At 54.3% G+C, this 21,153-nt stretch overlaps 8 protein-coding genes across 8 annotated transcripts; 3 read left to right on the forward strand and 5 right to left on the reverse strand.

Moving 5' to 3' along the window:
- Positions 1-963: 963 nt before the first annotated feature.
- On the forward strand, positions 964-2,592 carry ACO1O0_008161 (uncharacterized protein; the record flags this gene model as incomplete). Its single annotated transcript, XM_083197527.1, has 2 exons — positions 964-1,597; positions 1,706-2,592. The coding sequence occupies 2 exons, from the start codon at positions 964-966 to the stop codon at positions 2,590-2,592; spliced, it is 1,521 nt and encodes a 506-aa protein (XP_083046995.1).
- A 1,653-nt stretch (positions 2,593-4,245) lies between these two features.
- Positions 4,246-5,073, forward strand: CAB5 (dephospho-CoA kinase-domain-containing protein; the record flags this gene model as incomplete). The annotated part of the gene is made up of 1 exon (XM_083197528.1): positions 4,246-5,073. The coding sequence occupies one exon, from the start codon at positions 4,246-4,248 to the stop codon at positions 5,071-5,073; it is 828 nt and encodes a 275-aa protein (XP_083046996.1).
- Positions 5,074-5,383: 310 nt separating this feature from the next.
- Positions 5,384-7,457, reverse strand: ACO1O0_008163 (uncharacterized protein; the record flags this gene model as incomplete). Its single annotated transcript, XM_083197529.1, is given in 3 exon segments — positions 5,384-6,004; positions 6,066-7,406; positions 7,419-7,457. 3 exon segments carry the CDS (start codon positions 7,455-7,457, stop codon positions 5,384-5,386), a joined length of 2,001 nt encoding a protein of 666 aa, XP_083046997.1.
- A 1,035-nt stretch (positions 7,458-8,492) lies between these two features.
- On the reverse strand, positions 8,493-9,921 carry ACO1O0_008164 (uncharacterized protein; the record flags this gene model as incomplete). The annotated part of the gene is made up of 3 exons (XM_083197530.1): positions 8,493-8,957; positions 9,226-9,411; positions 9,478-9,921. The coding sequence occupies 3 exons, from the start codon at positions 9,919-9,921 to the stop codon at positions 8,493-8,495; spliced, it is 1,095 nt and encodes a 364-aa protein (XP_083046998.1).
- Positions 9,922-12,014: 2,093 nt separating this feature from the next.
- TIM23 (protein transporter TIM23) lies at positions 12,015-12,787 on the reverse strand (the record flags this gene model as incomplete). The annotated part of the gene is made up of 2 exons (XM_083197531.1): positions 12,015-12,080; positions 12,143-12,787. 2 exons carry the CDS (start codon positions 12,785-12,787, stop codon positions 12,015-12,017), a joined length of 711 nt encoding a protein of 236 aa, XP_083046999.1.
- A 1,185-nt stretch (positions 12,788-13,972) lies between these two features.
- Positions 13,973-15,195, reverse strand: RTC2 (PQ loop repeat-domain-containing protein; the record flags this gene model as incomplete). The annotated part of the gene is made up of 3 exons (XM_083197532.1): positions 13,973-14,791; positions 14,852-14,948; positions 15,137-15,195. The coding sequence occupies 3 exons, from the start codon at positions 15,193-15,195 to the stop codon at positions 13,973-13,975; spliced, it is 975 nt and encodes a 324-aa protein (XP_083047000.1).
- A 1,080-nt stretch (positions 15,196-16,275) lies between these two features.
- NPY1 (NAD(+) diphosphatase) lies at positions 16,276-17,574 on the forward strand (the record flags this gene model as incomplete). The annotated part of the gene is made up of 2 exons (XM_083197533.1): positions 16,276-16,831; positions 16,889-17,574. 2 exons carry the CDS (start codon positions 16,276-16,278, stop codon positions 17,572-17,574), a joined length of 1,242 nt encoding a protein of 413 aa, XP_083047001.1.
- Positions 17,575-17,682: 108 nt separating this feature from the next.
- ACO1O0_008168 (armadillo-type protein) lies at positions 17,683-20,933 on the reverse strand (the record flags this gene model as incomplete). Its single annotated transcript, XM_083197534.1, has 2 exons — positions 17,683-20,832; positions 20,886-20,933. 2 exons carry the CDS (start codon positions 20,931-20,933, stop codon positions 17,683-17,685), a joined length of 3,198 nt encoding a protein of 1,065 aa, XP_083047002.1.
- Between the last annotated feature and the right edge of the window lie 220 nt (positions 20,934-21,153).

A 21,153-nucleotide genomic window follows, 5' to 3' on the forward strand; every position in this document is an offset into this window, starting at 1 on the left:
ATCCCCAGACCTTCCGAGGGTGGTTTTCTGAGGTCTCTGGGAAAGAACGGATCGTGAAAAATGCTGGAAATCACCAAGACACCGGCCGCTGTCTCGGGTTTGGCATGTCGCCAAGTCCCAGCAGCAGCAACCGATGCAACTCCGTCGATAGTAGGTACATGCGCACGGGGTAGTAATACTAGTAGTAGCCAATTTCCCCCTGTGCACTTGGGTCCTTTAGCTGGTAGGCGTAGACGTTTGAAAACAAACTTTTGGCTCAACGTTACCTGGGGATGATGGATAGAGTAGTGGTAGATCTGCCAGCGTTTTGTGAGCCGTGGCTGTTTCTTGGGCACGTCAGGAAGGGCCCAACTACTAGTAGGTATTGGTATGGATTTCGTCAGTCGATGGCAGCTGCATTCCAATCCTTGCAAAATATAAATAGTCGTCTTATCCCCCCTGACGGCAACTGGGATATCTGGTTCCCATAGTGTGTATCTGTACTAGTATCCATATACGGAGTAAGTACTTCCCTATTGGACTCTGACGCCATGACTCGCGAGCTCACGTGTCTCCTAGTCTCCAACCCCAGGGGTCCACTGACATGTCGTATGACGATCTGATCCCATTGATACTACTACTACGACCACCGCGAGTCTCCAAACAGGCACATTCTCACATTTTACCTAGTCCTTAGAATGAACCCATGATCGACATCGAGGCCGACCCACGAATCTCAGAGTCGATGCATGTCTCTTCTTCAGGTTGAGCTTCCATGGCCGATACAACCCATGCGCCCCTCCCCCACATCGTTCCGACGACGCACAGAAATCGTAGCATCACCGTCCCGACATCGCAAACATATATGAGACCTTCATTGTGGTCCTATCTGCCGAAAACCGAGGACCACCAGTGAATATACAAGGATAGGCTGCATGCGGGGGTTGAGTGCTAGGGCTCTGCTCCTGTGCATAAGCGACGTTCATGTCAGCCGCCCAGTCCCAGGTGGCCGCGACCATACCCTCACCAGGCCCCTCGGAATCGCACAGCAATGGTCTGCGCGCGCCTCCTGAGACGAAGCCGGAGCAACGAGCCCGCGCTCGCGATATCGTGAGGCTGTTTCAATGCCGGCTCTGCTCTCTTCCCTTCCGGGGCCCGGTCACCCTCCCATGCGGCAAGAGCTTGTGCCGGCAGTGTCTCCCACAGACCTACAAACGAGTCAACATCACATACCCCGCTGGGCCAGACAGATTGTTGGGCTTTATTTGCCCGTTTGGCGAATGCGGAAAAGAGCACGCCCTGGATGACTGCCGTATCGATGTCTCCCTTAACAAGACGCTACATTGCTTCATGGACAATGTCCGCCAGGCGAAGGGGGAAGCTCTTGAGCTGGGAACGTCGACTCATGTCACCACCGGCCTTTCGAGTCCGAGCGGCAGTATTGGCCTCAGCGGAGGCAGGTTGGTGGCAACGTGGTCACTAGCAGAGGATGGTGATTTGGAGTTTGATGCTGAGGTGGCAAACGACACTGTCAAGAAAATCGCCAGCCAAGACTTCGCGGGTTCGGAGGTGGAAGCCCTTCATAAGCTACAGGACGAGGCCCGAACTGACATGGACTGTCAGGTCTGTTACTCCCTGTTTTGCGACCCGCTAACCACGGCATGTGGCCACACGTTTTGTCGGTCTTGCCTCCAGCGGACCTTGGATCATTCAAGATGCTGCCCAGTTTGCCGGAGGACTCTGGCCATAAATCCGTTGCTGAACCGGACGGTTTGCCCGCCTAATGAGCGCATCACCCGGATCATCGAGACGTTCTGGATGGATGAGTTGACGGCTCGCAAGGAACTTCTCGCGGCGGACCAGCTCGTCCAGGGTCAGGATTACGACATCCCGCTCTTTGTCTGCACCATGTCCCTTCCCACGATGCCGACGTTCCTCTACGTCTTCGAACCTCGTTACCGTTTGATGATCCGGCGAGCGATGGATGGGAACAAGACGTTTGGAATGGTGCTCCCTAAGAAGGATCATCGACCTGGCGAAGCCTCGTTTCACGAGGTTGGGACGCTCTTGCGCATCACCAACATTCAACCCTACAGTGACGGTCGTAGCCTTATAGAGACGATAGGAGTATCGCGTTTTCGGGTCACTAGCTATGGTGAGCTCGACGGATACGCTGTGGGGAAAATCGAACGGATCGACGACGTCAGCCTCGAGGACGAGGAGGCGCTTGAGGCGTCCGAGGCTCTGCCAGGTGCGGTACACGAAGAGGAGAACTATGGCGCTGACGGGCCACCGACAGTGGGCTCTGAGGGGACGACCCGAGGCTCAGTGACTATGGAGGACCTCCACACTATGTCGACCAGCAGCCTCATGCACTTTGCGCATGACTTCGTGGAGCGGATGAGGGTGCAGGGCGTGCCATGGATGGGGAGAGATTGCCTTGCCGTATACGGCGAGTGTCCCAACGACCCAGAATTGTTCCCGTGGTGGCTAGCAAACATGCTTCCTATCCGAGATGGGGAGAAATATCGTCTGCTTGAGTCGTCGAGCGTGCGGGAACGTCTGAAGATCTGTGGTGCCTGGATTATAGAGTGGGAATCAAGAGTATGGTAAGTCTACCCGCCTTCTTCACTCTGCCATCCCCTCCTCCTCACTTTGGCCTTGCAAACCTCTCTCTCCACCACGACCCGATCTGATGGATGTCAGAGCCGCGAAGACCATGTGGACAGCTGCCAGACATGACCACATCTGGGAAGACCTTGAAGAAAATATACATCTAATCAGTGCATACTATACTACAGGTCCCTCCGCCACGGCTGCGTCGTCCTTTAGCAGCGGAGCGACACGCCTTTTTCGGCACCACCATATCTAACTATCTCCCGCGCTGCATGAGATGACAGCAATGATAGCGTTTCCATCTTACGACATGATGGTTAACGTTTCTCTACACACCAATACCCAGCAAATAAAACAAGCTTATCGGTTCTGTAACATTGTCTATAGTGAGAATCAAATTCTCCCGCGCCTAAGGCGCCTAATGAATAGAGATACCCGTCCAACCACCTGCCCCAGAACTACATTAGCCGCTTCCTCCGTGAAACTCCTTCCTATCATCACCGCTAAGCTCCCCCCTCCCCTCGTCGCTCTTTCCTCTCCTTATGCTTGGTCTCACGTGGAAGTATCGCCTCTGGTGCCTTGCATTTCAGATCTGGACGATGGTCTGGTCTTAGGTTCCTACACATTCTGAACGCTCAAGTTCAGTATCCCCTGTGAAAAATAGTCGACCTTTCGGAAGTACCCTGAGGGACTTTAAACCCCAGAACCAGGCTCCGCGACAGATTATTCCAAGTCTCCGTCACACTGGTAGGCTCACCATCGTCCGATTTTAGGATAGCGGTCGATTCCTAAGGAAGGTTCTCTCAAAACTACAGTGTCAGCAAAGGCAATAGTACGAGTCTAAGCTCATCGTTAGATCGCAATCGGAGGCAAGCGGTTGACAAAAAAAAAGCGAAACTCGAAAGTGTTGACACCACATAATATATGCTCGTATAATACGTAAGTATCCGTATAATACTGCAAAGTATTTTCGTGTCCGTAATATACTACGAGTACTTAGTAAGTAGTATGTATACTCGTATTGCAGTAGATCGTTATATGTAAGTACCTATCCTATGTCTTGGCTGGAAAATTATAGTTTTGCTATTTTATTATACTCGTCGTTTGGTTATTTCCACTGTTCCAGGTTTGGTGTCTCGCTCGTTCTGCCAACCGATTGACAGTGTGTTGGATACTTACGAGGACGTGCTGGAGATTTGACTTTGGGGCATGCTGGCTGTCCGTCTGTTGAGAGGAAGAGGGATACCAACTTGAACTTATGTAGGTACTACCAGTACTAGTAGTATTTAAACTGCAGCTCTGTGGAAAAGTAAGTATTATTGAGCAGGCGCTTCCTCCGACTTTCATTTTCGCACTGGCCCTCGGTAGCGAGAAGCCAAGTTGCGCCGTTTGTCTAAGGCATCGCAAAGAACCGGTCCACATTTCGAGCCTCAGCCTCGGTTACACACCACAAGGTTACTGATCAGACCGGGATTCATCAGCATTCCACCGCATCTCCAACCTCGCCCATCTTCTTCTCATCGAGCCTCATCGGCTCTCAATCCCCCCCCCCCCCCCCCCCGCCCCTCTTCCGGCTGCAGCGCCGCCCCAAAAGAAACAAAAGAAGACAACAACAAATAAACAAACAAAAAAGCACAGAGCGCCGCCAAGATGCTCCTCATCGGGCTCACAGGCTCCATCGCCACGGGCAAATCCACCGTGTCGTCCATCCTCAGCTCACCACCACACTCGCTGCCCATCATCGACGCCGACGTCATCGCGCGTGAGGTGGTCGAGCCGGGCACCAGCGGCTACAAGGCCATCATGCGCCACTTCGCCGCGACGACTCCAGACCTCCTCGTCGAGGCCTCAGACACGATGCCCGAGCGCGGCCCCACGGGCAAGGGCCGCCCGCTCAACCGCCCAGCGCTGGGCCGGCGCGTGTTCGGCGACTCGGAGGAGCGCCAGCGCGACCGGGCCGTCCTCAACGCCATCGTCCACCCGGCCGTGCGCTGGGCCATGTTCCGCCGCGTCGTCTCCTGCTACCTGCGCGGCCACTGGGCCGTCGTCCTCGACGTGCCCCTGCTGTTCGAGAGCAAGCTCGACCGCTTCTGCGGCGTCACCGCCGTCGTCGCCGTCCGCGACCCGGCCGTCCAGATGCGCCGCCTGCGCGAGCGCGACCCCCACCTGACGGCCGAGGACGCCGAGAACCGCGTGCGCAGCCAGGGCGACGTAAGGGTCAAGGCGGCGCAGAGCGAGGCCCGCGGCGAGGGCAGGGGCATCGTGCTGTGGAACGACGGCGGCAAGGAGGAGCTGAAGGAGGAGGTGGCCAGGGCCATGGAGAAGCTGCGGAGGACCAGCGACGGCTGGTGGTCGTGGGTGCTGCTGGCCTGCCCGCCCCTGGCCGTGGCCGTTGCTGCGTGGAGGATGCGTGAGAATGCGAAGCTGCAGAAGCAGTGGGAAGAAGTGCAGAGCAAGGAGTTCAAGGGGAAGCTGTGAGCGGTGGCCGGATTCCTTCCTGTGATGATTCATGATCGGGGACCAACTGGTTTGGCGCTCCCGTCCTTTGTCTTACCTAGCAGGCCGCGCATGAGCAATTCACTTCCCGCTCTGTAGCAGCGATTTGGGTCTGAATCTATGCCTTATTTTGGTTCTATAATACCATCTATCTACCGTGGCCTCTCTCAAATCGACCCCAGTCGTCCCTACATAGAGCACCCCGCGAAACGCCGCTCTCAGTTCTAGCCCGCACAACGCGCCAAGCTCAAGATCAACTCTTCCGGTCTTCAAATCAAACAAAAAAAATCAACTACCACACAACAGGGGCATCAACCTGGCCTCCGGTGCTTGCGGCCGCGTTGACATCACCCCAACGTCCTGGGCCAAGCGGCTCCCAAGAGCCAGGCATCGTCGCAGGCACCGCCGTAGGGGGGGCGATATTGTGATCATTCCCCAGGTTACCGCCGACATTATCCACCGCCGCGCCCATGCTATTATTGTCTTGGTTCGCATAATTTTTGTCATTGGCGGTGTCCCATGGAGGAATTGCGTTATCCTGCTGATTGTCGTTGGCGGTGTCGGGATTAGCCGTCCAAGTGTCGTTGGCGCCGTTGTCGGGATTACCTCCCCAAGTCTTGTTACTATCGTTGTTCGCATTATCTTCCCAAGTCTGGTTGGCATTGTTGTCGTTGGTGTTTATCCATTCACCTGCGTTTGCGGGCTGATTACCCCATCCTGAGATCTCAGCTCCACCGGAAACATCAGGAATAGGATTCTGCGTGGTGTCTCCTGCGGCTGCGTTGCTCGCACCATCACCAGCGCCTTTTCCTGTAGCACCAGAGCTCCGTCGGCCTTGATGTGAGTTATTGCTGCCCCAGTAGCTGAACTGGGACCGGGACTTCTGTGGGTAGTAGGGGTTGTCTTTGCCGCTCTACGCGCTGTCAGGTTTAAATCCCTTTGAGAAACAAAATTTTGAAAGGTAGTCGACTCACCTTGATACTCCCTGGTCCGACGTTATTATCCCCAGCATTATCTTTGTTCTTGATCGAGGGGGATCCCAATCCCTTAACTCCACACATCTTGTGGAAGGCACCCCCATTCGTGGCCAACCCTTGATCAAACGTATCTAGAGGGGCAGGACCTCCCAGTTGGTCAGCTGGGTATCTAGGAGGTGGGCACATGGCATTCCAGGCATTTGTGGGCATCCCCTGTGTCACGGGGAAGTTCTCAGGCCCTGGTTGTTGTTGTGGTGGTGGAGGATTGTTGAACCCATAGTAATAGGGGTTCTGGGTAGGATGGGGCATACCGATGGGAAGAGGGCGCATCGACGAGTCTCGGCGGGGATAGAGGGACTGGCTTGGATTTCCTCCCCAGACAGGCCCATGGTAGACTCGAATTATGTTGTGCTTCGCGTCGTAGTAGGCATTTGGGGGCGGATCCTGAGGGGTCTCCATGACGCGCTCTGTCTGGACAACCTCGGCACGAACAGGCTCGATATAATGAGGCCGGCGAGGGTGAGGGCCTGGGAAGGCCTCGGGGTAGCTCCATTTCTTTGGTCCCTCTCGCTGCTGGGCTCTTTTCGAAGACTCGGCTTCGCACTCCTCCTTCTTCGGTTTCTCGCCCTTCTTTGCTGGGGCGGGTTTTTCCTCTAGAGCAGTTTCCTCAGGGTCCTCTTTGACAATCTTGTTCTTTTTCTTTCTCTTTCCCCCTAACTTAGCTGCGCCATTCTTCTGTTGCTTCTTTTTTTGTTTACCCTCCTCTACCTTCAGTTTCTTCGGCACCTCCAATTCCTCCTCACTTGTAACTCCAGATTCGGAGGTGTCTTCCTCGCTTTCTGAGTCAATCGGTTTCTTCTTTGCCTTTCGAGCCTTGGATTTAGGTGCTGGGTTGGGTTCAGAGTCTGACGAGCCTGCTTCTGCCTCTTTCCTCTGCGCAGTCTTGGTTTGCTTCCTCAGCCTGCGCCGCCCGCGGGCGCATTCCGAGCACTTGCACGTTGGGTGTGGCTCAGAGTCACTTTCGCTGTCAGACACCGTCTTCCTTCGCCGCCTGACCTTGATAGGCCTAGACGGTTCATCCGAGCTCTCTGCCGACGACGCTTCACAGGATGTGGTGCTTTCTCCGGACGAAGTATTCAGGCTGGACTCGGATGGTTCTGGATCCGACTCGGATGTGACAACCGTCGTCGTGGTGGTCTTCTTCAGCGCCGACTTGCGCGGGGCCTCTTTGAAGCGGACCTTCTTGACGGTGGCGGCCCTCTTCTTGGTTCGGGGCCGGCCGGTGCGCGGATAGGTGATCATGAGACTGTCCTCTCCAGATTCGTCGTCAGTGGACACCTCGACCCGTACAATGCTGCGTCGGTGAGGCTTCTGTGGAATTGGGCCCATTGCAGACTCAATGGAGGTTCCCACGACCCATTCGCAAAAAGAAGATGGACGACGTGTCGAACTCTTAGGCGCCATGCTGACAGCTGAGGATCCCGCTCAGATCAGCTCTCAAATTGGTTGCAGCAAGAAGATTACAGTGCGTATTCGAAGCCAAAATGAAGTATGGATGGGATGTGAGGGAGAGAAGAGCTGATAAGAGGGAAAGGAGTGATCATTTGGCAGGTGTGAGGCACTCGGTTGCTAGCTGCCTGAGGACGGAGTGACTCGAAAGTGAAAACGCGGCACAATCTCAAGCCCTATGGTGCCATAGAGTTCTGTCACAACGTTGAAAATATCCCCGAATAGAGATTCAGTGCAGCCCGAGTAGCTTCAATCCTCCTCGTCTCGTTGTTATGCTCTAGCCGTTCTGATAGTCACGGCTGCAGTTATCGGCTGGATCAAAAAGGTAATTGACTATCAGCTGTGAAGACATCGAATTAAAGGCATCGAAAAAAAAAGTTGAAGGAGATCAATATCACAGAACCAAATAGGCTATGAGATTAAGAAACTACGAGACTACGTAACTGTGAGGATCACGGCTACGGTTTGGGACTTGTATATTTATAAGCTGGTTATTATTATACGTGTAAGGAGGTGGTGAATACCTATTAGTGCCGTATTTATATAAATCGAATGATACAGGGGCAACATCTTAGTGGGAGGACTTTGATAAACACACATGTTTCAACGACCTGGAACGGGAAATGCGAGCATGGCATAGGAGCAAGGCAAAATTCATTCGTAGTCTAGTTAGGTTGACTACACCGGTTTCCCAAAGTGTTGTTAATGAGCAGTGAGGTTCTTGCTAGGTGAGACCAAAGCAACATGAAATCATCTCATGTATTTCTTTCAGACTCTACAATCTGAGTCCGTGAAATAATGACGAGTGATTATATCCCCTTCATGCCCCCATCATAGCCTTTCACCGTAGTCCGTGCGCTCAACGGCAGCCTCCAAATTCCTCACGTTGACAAAGGGCTCTGTCGACTGGCCTATCTAGTTGGGGAGGCGCACAGCGTAGAACCATCCCTCATCGGTGACATACCAGCGGGAATCTCCCATGTGATCAATCGTAAACCTGCTGCGCTGGGTCCAGTTTCCGTCGAGCTCGCGGACGTAATAGAAGCGAGACGGATCATCGTCAGAGGGCTTGAAGTCCTGCGGCTCAAACATCTTGTTCGCGTGGGCAAAATTGAGCTGCCGGAGCTGCTCTTCACCAGTAGTGCGACCCAGGCCAGCGACGTCGGGGCTAGGCCCAGTGTTGCCTGTAACAAAAGGAGGTAGTCCGCCGCCTACGAATCCGCCGCCGCAAGCCACCGGAGCTGGGCCGTGCTGGAACTGAGGGGCAGGGCCGACCATCGGGGGATGGCCGTTCATAGAGGAAGGGTGTGGCATGTAGATCGGCTGCGGGTGGACAATATAGGCGGGCTGCTGGGATCCACCACCACCAAAGATAGGTTGCTATAAGACAGAGATGTCAGCATATAGTCCAACTAAGCAAGAACTGGAAGGCGCAGGTGATCTCATGAGCACCACCACTAGGTGTGCGAATAAACACAAGCCCCATTCCAAACAAAACGTGAGGGAGAAGGGGAGAGAAGGTTATCCGGAGAAGCTTGTATTAAAGGAGCAGAGGCAGCCATGGAAATAAAAAGACAGGGTCAGGATAATGATGCCAGTGGAGGGACTGGACGGGTTGACGTGAGTGAGCTATAGAGGGGGGACAGACTTGAAAACCTGGAGGAGCATGAGCCTGCTGAGGAGGGCCACCTCCATCAAATCGAGGAATGTAGACGTGGTTCATGGGGCCGTGGGTGGTATCCGGGACGGGCGGCTGGTAGTTGACGGGGTTGGTAGGCAAGGGGGTGGCATTCTGGTAGTCGGCAGCCATCGTGACGTTGATCGACGGATGTTGCTGAATTGGATAATAGAGGTAAGTGTTTTGAGGGTGAGAATGAAGGTGAAGGAGGGGGAGATTTACAGGCGCGGCCGAGTAGTGGAGGTCGGGGTTGAGAGGTTGTGCGTGCGGATAGCCTGCTGGCAGCTGGTAGACGGCCCGACTGACACTTTGGGCACTCTGGGTAGGATTGGCCGCTATAAACCACCGTCCAGGTCCCAGTTGTGCCTGCTGTATCTGCTGTGCCTGCTGCTGCTGGGTTTCTGGGGGCAGGCCGACGGCGGGAAAGCTGGTGGGTTGAGTGTCAACACCCGCTGGGGGCTCACTTTGGTTGCCGCCGGGGTTTGGGTTTGCGTTGGCGTTGGAGTTGGAGTTTTGCCTCAAGCGCTCAGCGTGCTCGGAAGCACTGGTGACTTGGATATTGTTGGTATCGTTTGTGTCTTCGAAACGGGCCTGGCGAGACGGAGTCTTGGGGGGGCGAGGGGGTGCCTTGGTTGACTTTTCGTTCGGCGAAGGTCCTTCGCCCATTCTTGGGTTGTGATGGTGGAAGTGCGAACAGGTGGAAAGAAGGTGAGCCCTGCTTGGCCAAAACTTGAAGGGAGACGAAAACTCCTGACCGCCTTCCCTGCCTGTGAGATTCGATGTCGTTGAGGCAGTCGCGTGGTCACCGTGCTCAAGGTGCAGTCGCTGCGAAGCGCCGAGTCCAAATCCGAGCCAGGGAAGAAGGTCCACCAAAGGTCAAAGACTGGAGGAAGGAAATAAATACAATACAGTCACGCAATTGATGCCCTCTGTGTCAATTCCATCTCCAGTGTCGGCAAACTCGAGCAGAAAGGGACAAAAAGGGGGCAACACCCTTCGCCCTCACCACGCGCCCAGCTTGAGCAAACCGCACCATGAGTGTCTCAATGGGGGAGAAAACATGAGATTGAAAAACGAAAGAAGAGAAGCAGACTTACGACTCGTTGCAAGGCCCAAGATTGCCTGTCATGAGTCCACGTCGACTGCTCTGGCATGGACTGGAGCGTGTCTAGCGGATCCTCATACTTGGCCCATGTCCATGGGAAGCACGGGAGACACATTTGGTCGATTTTTGAAGGCCAATCGGTTTTTTTCGATGATGTTTTGGAGTAAAGGTCACCAGGTTTGCACAGGAGAAAAGGGTGACATGCTCGCCTTCCATATCAAGGTCAGAGAAGGGACGAAAACCTGTCCCTCCCCTATTTCAACTTCAGCAACATGACACACACACACACACCGCGCCAAATAATTCCGAATAGGTACTTGAGATGATCTCTGTGGAAGGAAAAAAAGAAGCTGGAAGAAAACGCCAAGGTAGTTTGTATGCGACCTGTTTTAACCATATTTGCCATACTACTTTTATTCGCCCACCTACGAGCACAACATTAAAAAGTCCACCTATAGTCCAGATAGTCTCTTCTCTAACATGCTTAGTATTCTCTGATACTTCAGCTCTTGTAAGCCCCTATCTTAATGCCAGGCCACAGCAGCTCTCAGCTCTCAGTGTTTTTGCTGTTCGCTTTACAGTCGTCCGGCAAGTATATCATCCACAATGGCTCAAACTTCCCATCTAGGCATAAACCCATCTTCAAATGGCCTATGATGACTCAAATAAACGGTCCTAACAGCCCTTAATTGATTTCTTGTCCATACATATATCTGACAAATTTGTACCTTCTAAGGATTTACCATACCTGGATATTTAGGCAAGGTGGTCAACCCTCGCTGCTTCAGTTTACCACATAAAGTCACATGAGGCTAGTCAGTCCCAATTCCCACCTACTCTAGCCAGTGGATGATGTCGATTATGTTAGCTTTGAAGTACGCCGGTAACCTGGCCGGGCGTTTGAGAAGCTGGATTCTCTAGGCCTTCTCCAACAGGTCATATAGAGAAACCTCTTCTCTGGCTTTAGCCCATTCGTAGTACTGCGTTTCTAGATCGTTTGATGGTGACAACCCACATGTCTGGTTAGGTAATAACCCTGTGCATCAGGGCGCACAACATGAGCGGATCACTCTGCCTTCGTGGTCAAGGCCGAACCGTCTTGCGGCGGACAGAGTGGTGGGGAGACATATGTAATGCCATGCTGCCCAAGTCCGACTTCTTGAAAAAGATCTTGTGTCGGTGAACCCAATGGTCCGCTATCTTTTAATCTGGGATATCAGCATGCGCCGTGACGAGTGAGATGGCAAACAGGTCAGTATGGGGGACATATTGGGACAGAATGCCCAAATCACCAACATCACCACATTGGTCCGACAGTCAGCACAAGGTAAAATACTAGTAGTATGACATTGCAGCCCAGACGCCCCGGCCTCCGCAGTCTAATGCTCGCTCCCCATTTTCCTGATATAATGTACACTGTGGGTTGATGGGAGTAGAGATCACGTCCTGTACCATGCCAACATGATTCCAAACTCCACAAAGATCGCTGTAGATGCAGCATATACAAGGGAGATTACCGGTTGGTGTCCGCCGTCCCGTAGTTATTGCCCGCTCATCTCGTGGGGTCGTTTTTCGCCCCGCCTTCTCTTTCAATTATTCGGGTTTTGTTGTCGAAGTAGCCATCTAAATCACGCAGGTGATAGGTGGGTTGTATTTAGAGGGAGTCGGAGGTGTTGATGGGCTCATGAGAAGGGATAGGGAAGAATGATCGTCGGAAAATCTACAAAAAGTAGTCAGTAAAGGAAGAGCTTAGGTGTCACGTATCGATTCTGTTGAACATACCGCCCAGGCACCGGCCAAACTGCCGACGAGACCGGCCGAGATCATCATCGGCCGCAGTCCCCTTGTGCTCTTGAACACCATACCACTCAGCGCTCCCGCGGCCACCGAGTTGGCAGCGTCGTGCTTCCCGCGCAGGTATCCAATGAGAGAGTTGATGCAGTTGTAGGTGATGGCGACGGTACCAGCCGAGTTGCCGAGGAAGGGCCCGCGCCGGGTCACGGCGTTGAGCACCGAGTTGAGCCGCAGCTTGGGTGCCTGGCCATGCGACCGCCTCAGGCCCTCCTGGAGTCCCCAGGCGCCTCCGACGGTCAGGCCGGCCAGGTACGTCACGCCGGTGCCGTAGCACAGGTCGTCGGTGAAGCCGCGCGAGGGCAGGACGGACTGCGAGCCCGACAGGTCGGACAGCACGCCATCCTCGAGGGTCAGGTATTCGAGCGAGTCCTGGTTGAGGCCGGCCAGGGGGTGCAGCTGCGCGGGGTCGGCAAAGGTGGAGGGCTGGAGGAAGCTCTCGACGCCCTGGCCCTCGGACGGGTCGAAGGAGCCGGGCGCGCTCGGTGTCGACGGGTAGGCCTCATGCGACTGCGAGGTTTGCTGCTGGTGCGATGGCTTGTTGCCGCCAGTGAAGGCGTTCCAGAGAGACGACATGGTGGCGGAAGGAGGTTGCGGACTTCCGGCGTCGTGTGTTCGTGGATTCGGGGGTGGTGGAAAAGATGATGAGTCCGGTCCAGCCTAGAGCGAGGTTATGGGGTATCAAAAAATTTGGGTGATGCGGCGCGCAGTTGTCGGGTCCCTGCCAATGCGCTGTCGGCAGAAAATGGGAGGATGGGTACGTACCTGGCCTCCCTGACTCTGGCGGCGAATTCACGTGACTCAAAAGCTAGAGCCGATTAGGTTAGGCACCCTACGTCCCTTGAGGGCATAAAAACGCTGCCGCCGAAAAAAATCCTTTCTTTCTTTTCCTTTTCTCTTCATCATCAGTTAGGGTTATTTCTACACCGTCAAGTGTTTTAATAATTTCTAATGGCGGCTCCGCTAATGCGGCTTGCTGAGGGTTATCCTTTGTTCTCTGTGGGTTTCCTTCCGTTCCCGGCCTCCTAAAGTAAAGAGAACACCTTCCTATCAGGCGCGAGCGACGTCTTCGACTTGGGACTGTGGGGTGGTCTCGACATATCCTCAATCTTAAGCCCTTTTGGGCAGTGATAGTTTTGTGAACTGGCAATAACTGCGTCATTGCCGTGGGTAAATCACACGAGCACGATGGATAAACATCTATTGTGGTTCAGTGGTGTCGTTGTGTTGGACCTTGGGGATACTATCTGTGTCCCCATAGTCGCCAAATAAAATTCTCTGATGTTGCTGTTGCACCAGCAACTTCGTATCCTACACCGGGAGCCTTGCGCCCTCCGTTAAGCTCTAAAGTTTGATATCAACGAGCTTTGGGCCACCTGTACGGCCACAGGGTCATGATAGATTGGGGTCTTCGTCCCAATCTCCAAAATTGGCATCAGACTGAGGATCATCCATTGAGGCCCTCTGGGTTGAGCAAGTCCTGAGACGATATGTAGCTCAATTGCTTGCCTCTGGTAACGATCAAGCCATCGGGTCAAGTCTCTGAATCTAATATACAATATGAACTCCAGCCGAGAAGCATATCCATAACCCATCCCATTTTAAACACACATTTTCCCATCCTGTTTTTTATTTTGCCCATACCGACCCGTTTTCCATATTGCGCCCTGCTTTTAATCTTTTTTGCCATAACCTGTTATGGAGAGAATGGAACGTTGTTCCAGGTATAAATATTGCTTTGCGCCCATTCAGCGGGACGGCTCACGTCGAGTCTTGCCGGGAAAGAAGTGGTCGTTCCCAGCGATCCTCGTCTATGCTCTCATCGTCTTCGCCATCACTGACCCCGTTGGACACATCTGCCTGCGATCCGGTAGAGTTGTAGATGAAGTACTGCGCAAACACGCCGAGGTCCAAGAAGAAAGTCACAAGAGCGCCAGCCAGCCAGCTGAGGTTGACGAGCATGTACCGGGCATAGATCCTCCCAGCCTCGCCCGGCGCGCACTGCTTCTCGTGGCACCTAGGCTCGTAGGCGAAGATGGAGAGGACGTAGGTAATATTCCCCAGGCACGCAAAGAGGAAGAAGAGCATGCTGAGCCCCTCTGTCGTCTTGCGCCTCCAGTTAAGGATGAGCTGGGGAAGGCGCGATGCAATGTACGACACTGCACACAGCCATCCAAAGAACTGGCCCAGGACATTGAACTCTAGAGTTGCCCCGCCCTCTGGGCCATCCTCGACCTTGGTGTTTTTGGGGGCCAAGAACCAGCCCAGCACCCCCGCCGCGATGACCATCAGCACCGCCATTGTGTTCCAGAGTATGGTCTGCAGGGTGGTCGGGGGCGCGGCGGGAGGAGTGTGTGCAATGTGCGGGACAGCCGGGGAGAGGGCGGACCAGTCGGAGCCTCGACGCTCGCGTTGGAAATACGAGTCGATGAGACTGGTCCGCTCGTTCGGCTCGCCGTGAGCATGGGAGGCGGGCTTCTTTGCAGGCGTCGGCTCGTCGCGCCAGGTGAAACCTCGGTAGTAGAAGCATTGGCCGAGCAGCACGATATCAGCAATCGTGTAGTATATGGCCAGGATGATCTGCGCGCTGGCCATCAGCATACTCCATAGTACTGGCTAGCTGCCGGCAGATGAACGTACCATGGTGGGCAGAACGCCCTGCAGGACGGCGCCCAGGATATTGAAGATATCTCCTAGTAGCCATACTATGATGAACTGAACGGAGAGAGCGTCTGCGCTGCTGCGTTGAAAGTTTTGGATGATCTGTGGAGAGAAGACGACGACTGGTCAGGTTAGCATGGACATGGGTTTGGACGAGCTTGGCAGTCGACCTACCCCAACAGGCAATGGACACGGAGCTACGGGGAGACACCAAAGTCAGCTTTGGATAAAATTCTCTCGCTCAAAGGACGGTCGCAAACATACCCGCAAATGCCAGAGATAGCCTCAACGTCGAGGTTGAGAGTCTGCGTGGGCGGAACCATGACTGTTCTCGTTGTTGGCGATGGTGGCTTTGAGCCGGAACCAACCGAGGTGGACAATTTGAAAGGAGTCGAGTGAAAATTTGAGTCGCGGCGGTGGCCTCCAAGCCTCGGGTCAAGGACAACGGTGGAAATATGGTAGCTCTAGCATCGAGACACCATCAATGGACAGGCGACAGATGCCAGAAGTGTAAATAATGGGGAGGAGAGTCATGCAGAGAAGGTGGGAACAGACTTTTCAGTTCAATGACGGAGGTACAAAGTCAAAGTTGCATGTCATGGATTGTCTCGCCGCCTTGCGTTCACCTAAAACAGCACACGTGGTTGCACAGACGTCACGCCCTTGCGGCCCCCAAATGGCCCCAATTGCTCCTTCTTAATGCAAGGACAAGAATGCAGGAATGCGGGGAAGAACGTGGAACTGCTGGACTGGATCAGTGGACAATGGACTCACTCTGAACCTGCAACGGCCAGTCTCTGTTGGTCGCTGGTGGAATGAGCCCAACAAGCTGGGGATCGCTCCTGCTACAGTTGCTCCAACCTGAACCTTGCGACGCCCAACGTTCTCGTGATGCTTCATGTCATTTCCCACATGCGTATTCGTAGAAACCTTCCTTGCTACTACCTACAACCACCTCGTACTTAAAACATGCCAATCTCACCGCCAGCGCCGATGACTGCAGTGCACACCGGTCACCGGTCACCGCTACGGCCCGCCGCACCGGCGTCGGGCCAATACCCGAAGATTCGGGGGGCCTAACAGCACATTGAGTCGGGCATCACCGATTCACCACCAGGTCCATTACTCAGCCAAAACTCCACCATCGAGCTCGTCATTTCGACGCCTTTGATAAGGTGTCTGTCAGTCATCACTGCCATTCTGTTAGGAGTCAGCGCGAGCATCAATACCACAGTCAGGCACGCTGTATTGAAGCAACAACTATTAATTATCTACCGACGCCAGAGGGGGGGGGAAAAACCAGACCATACCTACTACTACTCCCTACCTATACGCCGCCTCGCTTTCAACCGTCTAAGCCGAGGAGCCCGACCCCTCCCTCGCCCCCCCCCCCCAGGCCAATAATGACCACACTACCTCTTATGCCAGAGGTCCCATTCCTGGCTACCGACGACTCGATGCTCACCCGGCGGTTTGGCAAGGAAATCATCAACTACTACGCCGGCGGCTCTCTCAACCGTTACTCATTTCTCCGGCCCGACACTGTGTTCCTGAGAAAAGCCGCCCAGAGCCCGCACGCCAAGTTCATCGCCCTCAACAACCTCAACCCACTTGTTCCCGATAAGACAGACCTGGTCTACCTCAGCTTTGAAGATGTCAAGCCCCTGATAGGCCCGGAGCCGTTCCTGCTCAGCGAGGACGAGTCCATCAAGCAGTTCGACTCATCCAAGCCCAACTCCCTCATCATATTTCTCGGCATGCTGGAAGGCAAGGGCACCTCGTCGGAGGAGATTCAGACCTCAGGGCATGGCCCTGTCAAGGGTGATCCGTTCTTTGCCGTTGACATCAGCCCCAAGGGCCCCGGTTCCGAGGCCGCTGCAGCTCTGCTGAAGGGTCAGGAGGACCAGGGGAGGGGTATTCAGACAAATCCTAGGAGCATGCTCCTTCACGGCGAAGCCGGTATGTGCACCACATCAAACAAATACGTATTCAGGACCAATTATTGACAGCCCACAGCCTCCATGTATGCTCAAGCTCGATCCATGATCGACTGGAACAACCGCAATCCGTTCTGCGCCGGCTGCGGTAACCCAAACTTCTCCGTCCACGCCGGGTACAAGCGCGTCTGCCCCCCAACCGATGCCTCTCCATCTGCTTCTGCAGCCGCAAGGGTTGATTGCCCAACCCGCCATGGCATCTCCAATGTCTGCTTCCCGCGCACCGATCCCACCATGATTGCGGCCGTCGTGTCCGCCGATGGTCAGCGCGTCCTGCTGGGCCGTCAGACGCGCTACCCGCCTAACTGGTTCAGCACTCTCGCCGGTTTCCTCGAGCCCGGAGAGAGCATCGAGGAGTCTGTCCGGCGCGAGGTCTGGGAGGAGGCCGGCGTGCGCGTTGGCCGTGTGGTCATCCATTCGTCACAGCCGTGGCCCTACCCCTCCAGCCTCATGATTGGCGCCATTGCCCAGGCCCTGCCCGGCGGCGAGGAGATCCATCTCAACGACAAGGAGCTGGAGTCTGCCAGGTGGTTCTCCATGGATGAGGTGCGCACCGCCCTGCGCCTCACGACGGGTTCGCTGGAGGACAAGGCTCCTGAGGGGTACAAGGAGGGCTCTCTGAGGCTGCCTCCGGCCCAGGCCATCGCCAATCAACTCATCACCGCGGTGGCTGAGGGCTTCCTCACAACAGTACCTAAAATGTGAATAGCTAAAATAAAAATATCAAGTTGCACTCATGCCGATATCTCTATCCACTTCCAACACTCCTGTGCCTCTAGCATTAGACTCCTAGGTTCCCCCTCTGACTTCATCTCACGCCGGTAATTCCATCGGCGGAAACACAACGCCCTCCATCTGTGGCGTGGGAAGCGGTTCTATATATCCGTGCTCGTACCTCACCAGCCAGACCGCATCTGCATTGATCGTCTCAAGTGCCTCCCTCACCTCACTGCTCCGCTCCATGACCTCGGCCAATATGTCCAGAATATCTTCAAACATCTCCTCTGATAACCGCACATGCGACACAAGAGATGTCAAAAATTTGACAACAGCCTCCCAGAGCCTGACGGGCGACGAGTGCTGGCCCAGGCTGCCCGACGCCGTTGACTGGGTAGCTGCATCAGATGTTACCTTGGCTTCCACGATGCTACCCTGGGCGGTAGGTATCAGAATCTTGCCGTCCCCACCTTGTCTCTCTGTTTGTATCGACGAGGACGCGGACCGCGAACTTCCCGCCAGGACTCGACGTTTGACCTTGCGGCACCAATTACCAAGCCCGTCGGCCCATTCCGTCTTGAACCGTGAGGTCATGAAATCCCCTGCCGCCGCACACAGAGCGGATAAGGCGTGACATGCCTCTATGGCAATGAATGGTTCGGGATCATAGAGTCTGCTAATAACCACGGGCCAGACGGCGTTGACCAAGGGTAGGAATGCTTCCTCGTCGGCGGCCAGGGCGGGTGACGCGGTGGAGAGGAGCTCCAAGAGGGATCTCCTGAGTTTCGGCACCGGCGACGTGAGATAGTGTTGGGTCAGGCTCGTTATCCGCAGGAGAAGTTGATATGTTACCGAGTTGGGGGGCTTCTCTGGTTCAGGGGGCGGTCCGCTGTCTTGCTCATCATCGTCTCCTGCTGCCGACTCATCTTTCCAGGGTATGGTCGGGTGGCCCTGAGCAGCCTTTTTCGTTTTTTCTTCCTCCTCTTCGTACTTCATACGCTTCTTCCGTCGATCGAGAAACCTCAGGAGCCCGTCAATGCCCTCGGGTTGGGGTCGTCTCTTTCTGTGGTTGGGGATCGAATGTTTCTGATCCTCCAATAGGAGCGTGTCCGACTTCACTGCCTGGTCGACCAATTCCTTGAGCACGGAAAAGAGCGACTCGACAAATAGAGGGTAGCCATGGTAATTTTCCAGTGCAGCAAATATAGATTCGACGACGTCGTCCAGGAATGGTACTAGTCGAGGACCGGTAAGGCGGATCATCATGGTCAAGACTTGCGTGGAAGCCGGCGATATATCGAGCGTATTAAGACGCAAGGCCACAGAGTTAACCATGTAGTCCACGTTATCGATGATGAGCGCTGAGACACTGTCGTACTCACAAGCGGACGCCATATCATTGAGTGCGACAATGGCATGTTGACGCAATTCGTCATGGTTAGATCCCAAGAAAGTAACGACCGGGAACAAAACATCGATGAGCTCCGGCCGAAAAGAGGCACCCAACCTACTGGCAGCGTAAGATGTGACCTCCAGGGCAAGAGCCTCAAGGCGCCAGTCGAGCGCTTCCGTATCCGTATGGGAGTCCAAGACCTCTACCGAGAAGGAATACAACTCCTGGAAGGCGGCGTCTATACCTTCGCCAGAGCCATCAAAGGCCGACACGTCCAAAAAGACATCGTAGTCGGCCGAGGTAGTGTGCGCCGCCTTGACCAGTTCGAAGCATAGCCAGAATGCAGCAACACTACTAACCGAGTCTGGACCCCGAATGTGCTCCAGCATGCTTGTGGCAAGTTTCGACGGGTCGGAGTGGGATCCGATGACGCGAACAAGGTCAATCATTTCTTTCCTGACACCCCTTTGGCTTTCATGTGCAAGAAGAATGGGCATGTATTGATGCTCGCTACCGCCGACAATCATTGATTTCTCGCTAGCCAAGGGTATTATATCGGTAGCGGAGACCTTGGGGTGGGACTTGGTGCTTGTCATGAGAGCGACCGTGCTGTCTCTGAGTGTGTTGGAAACCGCATCTTCCAGAGTTTCTGACTCGATGCGCAATTCTTGAAGGAGGCCTATGCCTTTTGAGAGGTTATGTATCGCATGGCGTTTCACATCCTCATCACCGGACTGCATGACGCGTGGTAGGCTGGACATCCAGTTATAGACCGCCGCTTTGGCCTTGTCCGCTAGCTCAGGATATATGTTGATCAAGTCGCACAAACTCGTCTCCCTCAATGACGGCACAGCCTCCTTGTCATCTAGGACCATGGCAGTTTCGACCAAGAAAGACGCACAGTCAGCGAGCGTAGTGTGGCACTCGTCCAATAGTTTGACACACAAGCTTCGCAGAGCGTTCTGTACCTGCGGGGCATCTTGCGTGCGTAGCTTCATTATGGTGGTCAAAGCCAACTTGACCTGTCCGGTTGTTGCTTTGAGCCATGCAGGGCTGAGAAGCTTATTCTTGTCCGGTTCGTCGGGGCTGCTGCCTTGTGCTTTTGCGAGGATTGACCTGGTCTGCATATCACCCAGAACTTTGGTCAAAACCATTGATATAGTTTCCAAACACTGTGCCAGGACTGTTTTCTTGTATCGCGCCGGAGTAGACAAGACCTTGGTAAGGGATGATATAGTGCCGGGAAGGAAGGTGGCCAGGGCGGCTTGGTCCTTCAAGCTCGTATACACTCCTTGAAGTGCGTGTAGAGCCTCTTGCTGAATGGTTTCAGTGGTACCCTTGACAACACCATCCAGCATAACTGTGATACCATGGCCCAGAGCTGGAATAGAGTCCTCCTCTGCCAGCAAAGCCGCAGCAGATGCAGATAGCCCAGCAGTGTGGAACAGAGAGGAGAGCGTCCGAAAGCTCTCTAGGACTGTCTCTTCTGGAACATGACGTTTGTTTTCTGAACCTGGGACCCCATCAATGATGAAGGTCAGCAGGGTGAGGATTTGCTGCACCATCTTCGGGGGTATTTTCGCTTTCCAGCCGTAAACAATGAGCACGTTGAGGCACTTCACTGAGTTCTCGACCAGGAGCATAGGAAAGAGATCCAGTTGCCGGAAAATATGGTACAGTGGGAAGAAGACATATTCGGCAAGCTTCTCATCGAGCACATCAGGGTTGCGGCGAGTGCCCTCGTCCAGAATAGCTAATAGCTGGTTGCTGAGGTCAAGCAGCTCGCGCTGAGTGGCCTGCGAGCCTGGCTCCTTGATGGCCAGCTGGCTGATCTTGACGCAGCATGGCTTCAGCTGTCATCGAGTCAGAGTCTGAGATGGAACAAGTCAAGGGAGGCAGAGATGACCTTTTGGAAGAGCTCGTTCCTATCCTGGGTGCGTTGTGTCGAATCCATGGCAAAGGGTGACTGGTCTAGCTACCTAGTCATGGTTTCGGGGGCAAGTTCCATGCGAACAGAATATTCACAGCACTTATTAGGCCCCAAACACGGTGCGGCAGGTATATAGTTGCGTTCTGTCGTCGGTGTTGAAAGTACTGTGAGGTGGGTGTTGATGAGCAAAGTCTCGTGCTTGCCTTTGCGAAGGTGGTTCAGATTGTCTTGTCCACTGCATGCA

Source organism: Amphichorda felina, assembly GCF_050947745.1.
Source record: "Amphichorda felina strain 45539 chromosome Unknown scaffold_8, whole genome shotgun sequence".
In the NCBI taxonomy this organism is placed as follows: Eukaryota; Fungi; Ascomycota; class Sordariomycetes; order Hypocreales; family Bionectriaceae; genus Amphichorda; species Amphichorda felina.